Genomic DNA, 11,701 nt, shown 5'->3' with positions numbered 1-11,701 from the left:
ACATACATCCCAGCCCTGTATATGTATATATGCACATACATATTCATTTTGACAAGAGGCTGTGTGAAGAGTTTATAAAATTTGCTTTGTGTGGAGACAGAAGACCTAGCATTGGGGACAAACAGTTTAAAGACCTTGGCCTCAGATAAACTTTTCTCTTTGTCTAGGCTCACCTTCAGAGGGGAAGCCTTGAGGCTGCGAAGTCCCGGGGCCTAGAGGTGAGCTGGGGTACCCTCATGATGTAGTAAGGGCTTGGTATATCCTTTCTCAAAGAAATGGGGCGGCTCTATTCCTGCACACCACAGTCCCACAGTCTCTTCTATTCTGCTGCTCCCACCCCCCACATTTGGAAAGGGGGCAGGGGAAGGAGAGGCTCCATGTGGCGATCCATTCCAGGCCCGTGTTCTGTGTATCCCCAAGGAAGCTGAGAGGGAGGACTGGCCTTCATTCAGGGCCTACCTGCTGGTCAGTCTTCAGCCCATAAGTTTGTTCCCACTGCATGAGCCCCCAGATCCCCCATTCAGTCACTCCAATATGCAGGCCCATCCAGAGCTCAGTGGCAAGAGACTCCCCTCACCCCACCCCCGAAATCCCCTAAAGATCACCACCCCTCCTCCCCCGGCAAGCCTTCCCATCTGCCTACTTTGTGCGCCCATTTGACCCCATTAAATACGAACAGCAACGGTCCAGGCCCGGATAATTAGATGGGTCTGTCTGCAGTTTCACCTGGGCGCGGGCTCTCCAGGGTGGATGAGCTGGGCGGACCATCAGCTCCAGTGGGGGAACCTGACTCTGCAGTCGGCCTGGCTGGGGGCGCATGAGCACTGCCGCCAGGTGCATGGTCCCCGCCGGTCCCCGGCAGGAGTGGGAAGGACGCGCCCCTGCACACTCCGTAACAACCTGCACTGCTCAGCCCCCCACCCCACCCCACCCCCAGCCTGGGGGCGCTGGGACCCCGCCGGAGGGAGGATCTTGAAGTTCGTCCAAGACTGTGATTACTGGGGTCTGCCAGCGCCGTGGCCGCGCACAGTTCAGGCCGAGCCGCGCGGCTGGCCCGCAAGAGGGGGAGGTGAAGGGGGGGGGGTTGTTGGAAGTGATGGAATGAATTCTGTCCAGACCGAAAACAAAGTCAGCAGGTCACCTGGCAGGTTCTGAGCGCATTATGCAACGAAAGCAGGGAATGCTAGCCGCGCCCCCCCACCCGACCTGCCCCCGCCACACTTCTGCGCCTAGGAAGCCGGTTCCAGTTTAAGGATTGGGCAGGGATCTACCTACCAAGCAGCTTTTCTGATGTGGTTACGATTTCACAGACCTCCTCAAGGGCGATTCTCCTTCTCCATTTTTCTTTAAGTAATGGGAACATTACTCTGGGGATTTCTTTTTTCCTTCTTCTTCTTTAAATAAAAAAAAAAAGGTGGGGGGGGAGTTTCAGGCTAGATCCTGAAGCCACACAAGCAGGGGACTTCATAAGGCCGTGGGCCCAACCTAAAGCAGAGACTATTAAAACCTGGCTTAATTAATCTCCACGCCCAGGCAATTCCTTATCTCCCTGGTTCTCAGCACGAAGCTTGCAAATAGAATTTAAAGAGTTAAAGCTGGCCATAGTTCATTGTTTTTCCTGCTAACATTTGTGACATTACCACTATTTTGTTAACTAGGTATATGCAATTCACAGAATTTCACGGTAAATTCCCCAGACCAAATATTTGGCTGAACAAATAAACAACATTATCCATTCCTGAAAATAAGCCAGGGGAAGGGAGGAGGGGAAGGCAGGCAAGGGAAGTGGTTGCTAGAAAGTGACCTGAGTTGGACAGCCACCGGCCTCAGGACAGCCCAGGATCCTTGGTTCCAGAACTGGGCTTTTTTTTTTTTTTTTGACGACATATTTCGAAAAGTTGCTAGAAATTGGGCAAAACAAAATGAAGCTGCCTGAAGGAAACCCCTAATGGGCTTACTCTAAATGATTTATTCAAGCTCCATACCATTAATCAAAGGGGCAGCGACCTGGGGGGCTGAAGAAGGGGGGAAAGATCTCTCTTTGCAGGGAGTTTGGAGTCTTGCTGCTTTTGCCTGGGGCTCTGATCTCCTCTCTCCACCTGTGCTCTCCAGGGAGCTGGGGCTTTTGGCAACCACCCCACTTCTATTTTTATTGGTTTTCACTAAGCTGCTCCTTTTGGAAGATTGTAGAACTTCAGTAATTAAAAACAAAAATGAATCTTGCTTCACTCACTCCATCCCAAAAGCATATGTAAGACCATGTGTACAAGAATCACACACAGAAAAGCACAAATGCCAGGTGTGTGCCTACCACATTCTCTCTGGATGCGCGCGTGCGTACACACACACACACACACACACACACACACACACCTGCAACAGCAATACTATCATTACCACTCATTTCTACACCTTCAAGATGGAGAGATACACCCGTACCACTCCTCACCAAACGACTCTAGGAAGACACTGGCCATTCTGACCCATCCAACTCTATGTTTAAAATAAAAAAATAAAAGAGCACATAAGAAATGAGTTTGAAGCCAGACTTTGGTAGCTCATGCCTATATTCTAGCTACTTGGGAAGCTATGATCTAAAGATCATGGTGCCAAATCAGCCCAGATAGGAAAGGTCTGTGAGACTCTTACCTCCAGTTAATGCCCAAAAAGCTGGGAGAGGAGGTATGGTTCAAGAGGTAGGCTGCCAGCCTTGAGTAAAAATGTTAAGGGATAGCACTCAAGCTCTGAGTTCAAGTCTCAGTACCAGTAAAATAAGAAAGAAAAAAAAAGAAATAAGAAATGAGCCTGAACAGGCCAGAATCCAGGCTGAATTTAGTTGCGTCTGCTAAAGAAAAACAAAGGCTTCTCCTTTGGTCCTTTTAACTCCTACACTCACATCCAGAAAGCCATTACTCTGTCCTTGACCTAGAGTCCCATCATCATCGTTTTGTCACTGTGGCCAAATGGAACATTGCTCCTCCAAGAAACCTTGGCTCAAACAAGAGAAGCTCCATCAGGTATATCATATTCTGCCCAGCTCCAGAGAAAGGTGAGTGGGAGAGAGAGCAAGAAAATGGAGAGCATTTGACTCATGATTGCATGAAATAAGCAGAACACTTCACAGTGCCCACACATTCTGCCCCTTCACTGCCTGGCCTCATTGCCTGCCCCTCCCTTATCCCCAAATCAGCACAATCTGTTGGGATTTTGAATTTGATGGAAACCTTAAGGGGGGTGGTAAAGGGCAAAGGAGAATAGCCAAGAAACACTGCAGAATCCAACCATGTGTTCTATCAAAATGGTGATCAAACCCAATTCTTGAAAAACAAAAGATTATTTTTTAACTGAAGCGAACACAAACATTAGTGTGTGAGTTATGAATTCATTCTGGCTTTAACACCAACCTATCATAGCTGGAGACACTGGATAGTAGGTAGTCTCTCAAAGATAAAAGAAAGCGGGCCCCAAACTGATGGCTTACATATATAAGTAATTCTAGGAGGCTGAGATCTGGAGAATCTTGATTCAAAGTCAATCCATGCAGAAAAATCCACTAGTTTCCATTTCCAAAATAATCAGCAAAACATAGGGCTAGAGGTGTGGCTCAAGTTGTAGAGTGCCAACTTAGTAAATTTAAGGTTCTAGTTTTAAAAAAAAAACTGGCGTAAGTGGGAATCAATTTCTTGGGAGTCCAGACCTCTACATTACTTAGCTGTGACACACCTCTAACCGGTGAACCAAAAGATCTGTGCAAGAAGCCCAGCTCACACCTTTCATCCCAGTGTTTCTCCAAGGCTTGGGTCATCCAGATGGGAGAGGGTGCTGTGTCCTTGTTAACATTCACTAGAAATGGAAAACAATTCATCCTGGCCATTACCATCTCTCTCTGCCATCAGTCAATTGCCCATCTCCACTTATCACCTTCTGCCTTCCAGTCCACTCCAGTCTTACCTCAGCAGGAAACCACCTCCCTCAAAAGGGACAGGACAGAAGAAACAAGATTAAAGAGAAAAAGGCCATCATTTACCTTTAAAATAATGACTCATTTTATTTTTATTTTAATACGTAGTTATAAATATATTTTGTCAAAATATATGATCAATATGGTCAAAACATTTGCACGTAAAGTCATAAATAAGGTCAAGGTGAACATCTAGGGTTTTTTTTTCCTTTCTTTTTTTTTTTAAAGATAAAAGTCCAGCTATAAGAAAGCAGTCTGTGTAGTGTGTAGGTAGGTGGGCGGGTGGATGGGAACATGTATGTGTGTGTGTGTGTGTGTGTCTGTCTGTCTGTCTGTCTATCCTCCAGAATGACTGGACTTCAGCGACACCCACATCCCTCTACCACCATCTCCTGATAATTTTTCAGCACCACCTTGTCATACTCATCCAGGTACAGCATGGAGATGGCGCTCAGTTCAGTGGGTACACAACAGGCCTTAGGGATACTGGAATTGACAGAGTTGACCAAGGTCTGCACGATGGCATGGTTGGTTGAGTTGAGGTGGTCTGCCAGTGGGAAGGGGCAGTCTCCATGACAGTAGAAGGCCTGGTATCCCGGCGGGGCCACAATCCAGTCATTCCAGCCCACATCACTGAAGTCCACATAGAGTGAGTGGCGCCGGCAGTTCTTATTCTTCTTCCTAGACCGCTGTGGGTGATGCTTAGAGCTCCGCTTGGCCCTCCGACGTCGGGTCAAGGCATGGCCCCGGCCATCATGGCCAAAAGTGACCAGGAGGGGCCGAAGCTGGCCCCAATCCCCACTTCCTTGAGGTAACGATCGGCTAATCCTGACATGCTGGCCCTGGTAGGTCCGTGTCTGATGGAGGTGAACCACCTCAATAGCCAGTCCATGGTTGGGCTGCTTTTCTTGGGTCCAGCGAAGGACCGCAGGGCTCACATCAAAAGTTTCCCACCGTGTCACATTGTGGTGGACCAGTCTGGTGTCCAGTAGTCGTGTGATGAGGTGCCCAGGCACCACTTCCTCTGGGGGCTTCATAACCTCATAAACGTTTATTCGGTGGAAGCCTTGCTCCCAATCAGGGCCCTGGTCCACCTGCTCTCGGAAGAGCCGAAGCTCTGCGGAGGAGACCACCTCATCTTCCGGGATGCTGCTGAGGTTGAAGAGGAAACGAAAAGCCAAGTTCTCGCTGGACCCTGGGATGCTCTCCAGATGTTCTAGGCACCGTTGGGAAGGGAAGGGAAAAGAAAAAGCACATGAACATTCATGGAAAGAGATGGAAAGTCAAGAAGTAGCTGAACTGGACAACTGAGTGGTTATATGTGGCTATATATGGCAACTGCTTATATATTGTATTTCAATTAGGAGAACATAAGTGGACTTTTTCATTGGAAGGAGCAGAGAATGGAATAGCTAGTGAAGCAGCAAATTTTAACTAGCATTTGTCAAGCAGTAAAGACAGAAAGTATCTCCCAAACTCCTGTGTGTGTGTGTGTGTGTGTGTGTGTGTGTAATAATTTCCATGTGTCAACTCCTTTTTAAAATCTCCCCTTTTTAAAATCCTCTTTTAGCTTTGTGTACACAGTTTTCTTTACAAGTAGTTGTAAAGAAAAAAAGGGACCAACAGAGTGGAGGCAGAAGAAAACCCACTTGCATGTGTACACACGTACACATGTACACACACACACACACACACACACACACACCCTCCAGCCCTCCTTCTACTTTCTCCAGTGTGTTACTAAACATTTCCCCAGTGACCTTGGAAACACAGAGTATGCCTTGTTGATCAAGTTACAGAGGGGAGAATAAATTCCAACACAGTAATGATGCTGGTGGATTAATAACTCAGATTTACTTTGGAAAAGAAACATCCGCTAGGAAATATTCAGATCAGATTACAAGGCCCCTATTGAATAAACCTTGACAAACACACAGCTGTAATATTAAGTTCAGTAGGTGCTTTGAACAAAATGGGCAGAAAACCCGGCAGGGGGAAAATTTTTTTAAATTAAATAATAAAAAAAAGCTTTGATACAGCAGCAACACACCACTGGGGCTAGCCCGAGTCTGCTCCTGAGCCATGCCGCTACCCAGCTCGCCAGCAGCTCCCCCTCTGTCTCCAGAAAACAAGTTCAGAGGCAGCTCTGGAAATTCTTGGAGGTAAATGGCTCTGTTCCTCTGCCTCCGGGATTCGAGGCTTTGATGTAACCTGAACTCCTCTTCCCCAGGGCTTCCACGGCCCCACTGCCCGCCCCCCCCCATCCTCACCCTACCCCCCCACTCCCCCGGACCTGGGGCTGGGACTGACCTTCGTGGTGGAAACTCCTCACGGTGTTGGCCCGGCTGGCGGGGCGTTCAGGGTACTCCAAACCCGTGCCCGGGATCTGCTCTTCCTCCTCCTCCTCCCCAGACTGGAGCCGGTAAAGATCCCGCATGTAATCCGGAATAACTGCGCTCTTGCTGGGCTGCGGGCGGCGGCGCAGCCCGAACATCTGCAGCAGTGTGGCCTCGAAGTCCCGCAGGAGCTCATGGCTCTGCCCGGAGCGGCGTCCTCCCGCGTGGCCCTGAATCTCGGCGACTTTTTTCTTCCCGGTCTCAGGTATCAAACTAGCATGGCTCTCGCCTCCCAGCAGGACTTGGCATAATAAAACGACCATCAGCATTCGGTTACCAGGAATCATGGTGTCTCTGGGGAGTGGGGGGGGGGAAGGTTAAAGAATAAATAAACACCAACAAATAGAGAGAAAGGGAGGGGATGCCTCTGCGTCTAGGGCTGGTAATGGAGGGTGGAGAAGAAACCCCGGGCCCGGGAAGATCAAGTTTGTGTTTTCTGCCTGGCATCCACCAACCACCACCGCCACCAGCAGCAGCCGCAGCAGCAGCAGCCACGCACGGCTTGAAAGTCACCATCGCCCTGTAATTACTTGGTCTAACTTGTTTACAGTCAAATAACCCCAAATCAGATAGCCTCCATCCTGTGAATCTTTTTTTTTCTTCCTTTTTTGTCTCAGCTGCTATCAGAGCCGGTGATCTCAGAGTGGCTTCTCCAGGGATAAACAGTTAACATTGAGGTGGTAAAAAGCAAGGAGGAGGGGGGGGATTAAAATGCCACCGCTCTCCACTTCAGACCTTCAACCTTTCCCCCTCTTTCTCCATCCCTCCCCCCTCCTCCCTCCACCCTCACAGCCCAACTTCCACAACTTTCAACTGCTTGGGAGCAGGAGGGAGGGAACGCAGCGAGGCAGCGAGGCAGGGACCGGGCGAAGACTGGGGCGGCGGGGTCCAGGGGTCGAGCAAGGAGTCGGGGGGCTGGGGGTGAGGGCTCTCGGGCTGGTTTTAAGGCTTATTGACTTGTGGCCGACGAGTTGGACACGCTCAGTTAAAAGCACCAGTTCGCGCCCGCGCTCTCAACTCTCATTTGGAAGGTTCCCGAGGCAACTCCGTTTTGACAAGAGTTCCCCAAGCCCCGGAGGCGTTGGGCTCTCCGCCGACCAGCAGCCGGACAGGGGAAGGGAAGGGTTAACCAAGCACCACCCGGGGCTGCGGACCGTTCACGTCTCCAGTCCCTAGGAGCCCGACTTTCCCGAAACACACCAGGTCGGAGAGGGCAGCACTTTAAAAGGAACCGGCACGCTTCGAGCACCCGAGGCTCTGGGGCCTTGAACGCAGAGCAACAGCGCTGCGGGACAGCGGAGCGCGGACGCTGGAAGGGTGATCCGACGGGAGGGACCCCCGGGGACCGGGGATGGGGAGGGCAGAGTGAATTCCGGGGGGGGGGGGGGGGGGAGATAGGAAGAGGTGTCTACTCACTGACAGAAAACAAGGCATATAATAACAGTCCATGATTCTTGACAGCCAATCTTGAACAAACTTGCTGGAAAGGCTCAGAGAAGCTGCGGCAGCGCGTTGCTCGGAATGGCACTACGGAATGGCTCCTAAAATGAATATTTGAATATAATGAGACTCCGGCGCAGACAGGCTCTGTTTTTCTTCCAGCCCCTCGGAATCACGTGGACGCAGAAGCCCCGCCCTCCCCCCTACCCCTCCTCCCACTTCGGCCCAGACTCGAGACCCGCCCCTCCAGGCGAGGCCAACCCCAGCGCCCGCCGCCGGAGTCTCGGCGGTCTGGGAGGAGTCCCCCCGCCGCGCTCCGCCGGGCCGGGCCCGGGGGCCGGCGCCCCGCCGCGGGCGCCAGCGCGCGCCGGGGACCCGGTGCTCCCCTCTACCTGCGTTGCGTCGGGCCGGACCCTGGCACTAGCGGCCTGCAGCCCGAGGGTCTGGGGCGCAGGGCAGGGGATGAGCCATGCAAAGCAGCGCCAACACCACTTCAGTGGGACCCGGGGCCGGGGCCGGAGCCGGTGCGGGGCGCGGCGGGAGAGGGGGGAGTGTGTGTGGAGGGAGGACGAGTCTTCACTGCCCCAGAGCCTCACCACCGAGAGGCACTGGAGAAGGAAAACGCCGAGGGACCTAGCACACCCGCGCGCGCGCACGCACGCACACACACACGCATATGCAAACACACATGCACACCCCGACACTTCCTCCCCTGGGTCTCCCCGAGGCCAAACCCTGCTCCCAGGGCCAGGCAGCCAATCCCGGCGAGGGCTCAGAGAGGAGTTGGACAGCGGATTTAGCTTCCAGCCCCAAGTGGCTGACCATGTCACAAACGAGGCCGGGAGAAGGGAGACTCTCAGGCCAGGCTGTGGTCCATGTGGAGGCTTAAGAGGGAGCGGCTTCTAGAGTTATTTCTCCGGTACCGAGACGGAGAATCCTGGCCGGGCATCGGCCGCTGGGTACCCCACTTCCACCCCTTCCAAGCAAAGCAAATTCGCGAGAAACCGGTCGCCCTGCAGGCAGGGAGGAGCTGAGGGCGCCAGGTCCCCAAACTCCGGACACATTCCGAAAGAGGCGTCGCCTAAGAAAGGGCGCATCGTATTTTTCCTATCTTAAGGTCGCCAGGGGTTTACAACTCCAGATCGGCCCAACACGTTCCCCAAAGTCCACAAAACCGGGAACAGCTTTCGGCCTGCACTCGACCTCCGCGTCAGTCTCTTTTAACCCAGGCTTGACTTATTTTTTTACATCACCCCACTCACCCCCGCCACTTCCTCCCCCCCCTCCCCAACACCCCTTTCCTCCTTTGCACCAGCTGCGGCGTCGCAGCAAATATTCCTGCGAGACTTTTTTTTTAAAATCAGGCCAGAGCTCAAGCAATTACTTGGGTGACTTGACCTTTCGCCGAAGGTGCCGCACGCGTGGATCGCTGAGGCCTGTTCCAAAACCTGAGCAGGCGCAGCTCAGCGTTCAGCCTGGGTCTCAGCGCCAAATCGCTCCGGGGAACTCGATCCCCAGGATTCCCGCCCAGAACCCATCCCATCCAGTCTCCCTTTCCTTTCCGGACGCTTGCGGGAAGCCACGAAGGCAGAGGCTTGGTAAAGGAAAGGATGGATCCGTTCTACCCTCCTTCGTGGCCGACGCCACCCGAGACCCGCGGACCCAGGTGCGGAGGCCTCGGGCGCCGCGGCGCGACGGTCGGTCCGCCCAGAGCGGCTTTCCTAACCCGCGCCACCGTGGGGGAGAAGTGGGAAAGGGCTGGAGAACGCAAACTGTGTGTGTGTGTGTGTGTGTGTGTGTGTGTGTATGTGTGTGTGTGTGTGAAAAGCCAAGAATCCTATAGAAAAACAAATAATATCGGAGGAAAATATAAACTCGGGGACCCCTCCAAAGTGAGAAAGAGAGACGGAGGCGCGCTGGTGCACGCGGGGCGGGGAAACATGGAGAGGAGCGCACGCCGGGGAGCCGGGACAAAGCTGAGCTCCCCAGTCTCCCCGGGCGGTCGGTGGCGGGAGGGTTCGCCAGCGTTAAAAATCAAGTGACTGGGGGATGATGGGGGGGGGGTCGTCGAGGATGGTGTTTCGATTTCCGAGTCACTAGGATTCATCTCTAAGCACGTTTTCCTTGGCAGACTTTTTAAGTTAAAAAGACGAAAGCCCAAAATGAACTTTTCTTAGGGGATAGGAACGCAATTTGTGGCGGTTATCCTTCTTTTTCCCCCACCTAAACCTTCTCCCTAAACTGCGGTAGCCTCAGTGTGCCAAATGTATACCTTTGGGGCTTTTAAACATCTCACCAAATCTCCCCAACTCATCAAGCGCGACGCAAACCCTCCACCCATGCGGTGTCCCATAGGGCGTCAGAAGCCCTTTGCGTGAAGAGGTGAGCGGGGTCGCGGCGATCCCAAGACCCTGTTTCACGTCGGTTCTGAGCGCGGAGGGCCTGGCAGAGCCGCGTCCCGCATAGCGACTCCCAGTAGGATACAACTCAACCGAAAAGGGCCATTGGATGGCCCCGGCATCCTAACCGTTGTACCTAGAACCTTGCACCATGAAATGATAAAAGAGGACGGTCCTTGGGTGCCTCTCCCGCCCCCCAAGTCTAAGAAAATAGCTCGTGGAGAAGGCGCGTTCTGCAGCTGTGGTTCACAAGACCCAGGGGTGCAAAGCCAGCCCTCGACGTAGCCCCGCGAGCGGCGCGCGCGCTGGGCAGGACCGCAGCAGGACTGCGCGCTCGGCCGCGGAGCCAGCGCTGGCCAAGTGCTCTCTCTAAGTCGCGGTCCCTCTGCCCCCTCCCTCTGTACAGAACTCAGAGCCTACTCCCTCCCACTCCTGCTTTTCCCGTCCAGGAGATCGCCACCTCCAGCCCACGGGCAACGTGTTCAGCCACACAAGTCTTTGGCCAAGGACTTCCCCTCCTTTCCGCCTCTCGTGTTTCTGCGCCTTCCCAAAGTGGAACTCGTCCGGGGCCATCGGACCAAAAAGGTTTGGATAGAGGAGGCAGTAGTAGGCGATCTGGAGGGGTCTTTCAGAGCCAGTATCCCCCACCTCCCGTAGCGCTACTGGGGAGAAAATGGGCCACCTTTCCCCCCCAGTTGTAGACTAATCCCTCTCCCCCCAACTTCTTCCCCTAAGGATGCGTCTCGGGACTGGTGCGGGTGGTCAGGTAGTCTCGCTCACCATAGATCCCAGCGGTAGCGGGCTCGCCAGCAGCAGCTCCGGGAAACCTGGGCGAGGGCCGGGGAATGGGTCGCTGCAGGCTCGAGACGGCTCGGACACGAATCCCATCAGGGACACCGGCAAGTTAGTCAGGCCGGGCCTCAGTGGCGTCCCAGGCTCTGGTCCCCTCGGCTCGGATGCCCCAACACACCTAGTTTCCGGGCCGGCTCTGCGCTCCGCGCGCCTCTCCTTCCTACCCTCTGCCCTCCGCATCTACTCCTTCCTTCTCTTTCCCTCCCTCTCTCTTTCTCTCTTTCTTTCTTTCTTTCTTTCTTTCCTTCCTCCTCCTCTTCCCCAGCAGCCCCTCCCTTCTGCCCTCCTCCCTCACTCGCCTCCCTTTCTGGAGATGGGAGCCCCGCCCACATCCTCCCACCCAGCCGCCGGGCCTCGCCTTGCCTGGCAGGCCCAGGTCCCGGAAGCTCGCACAGCGTCCCAGCCAGCCTGCCGAGGCAGCCTGGGCTGGGACCTCTCCACCGCCAGCCCGGTGGAGGCAGCCGGGGCTCACCTGCGCACCACGTGCAGAGGTACTAAAAAAGCATGCACCGACTAGTCGCTGAACCTTCCAAAAATACCCATGGGAGTCTGGGCTTCCCTGGGTTTAGAGTAACTGCTGCCCAAACTGATGATTAAAACACTGAGTAATCACCAGTTACCCCGAGTAATTAGAGATAATGAAACACCTCTAA

General features: G+C 53.6%; 1 protein-coding gene across 1 annotated transcript; it reads right to left on the bottom strand.

The window, feature by feature from the left end:
- Window positions 1–4,022: 4,022 nt before the first annotated feature.
- Window positions 4,023–11,039, bottom strand: Bmp4 (bone morphogenetic protein 4). The gene is made up of 4 exons (XM_013012256.1): window positions 10,977–11,039; window positions 7,774–7,898; window positions 6,272–6,651; window positions 4,023–5,177 (listed from the first exon to the last, which is right to left on the bottom strand). The coding sequence occupies exons 3-4, from the start codon at window positions 6,642–6,644 to the stop codon at window positions 4,321–4,323; spliced, it is 1,230 nt and encodes a 409-aa protein (XP_012867710.1). The 5' UTR covers window positions 6,645–6,651; window positions 7,774–7,898; window positions 10,977–11,039; the 3' UTR covers window positions 4,023–4,320.
- Window positions 11,040–11,701: the final 662 nt, after the last annotated feature.

Source organism: Dipodomys ordii, unplaced genomic scaffold (genome assembly GCF_000151885.1).
Source record: "Dipodomys ordii isolate 6190 unplaced genomic scaffold, Dord_2.0 Scaffold16, whole genome shotgun sequence".
Classification (NCBI taxonomy): Eukaryota; Metazoa; Chordata; class Mammalia; order Rodentia; family Heteromyidae; genus Dipodomys; species Dipodomys ordii.
The sequence above is the reverse complement of the archived record's forward strand: the minus strand, read 5'-3'. Positions and strand labels throughout refer to the sequence as shown.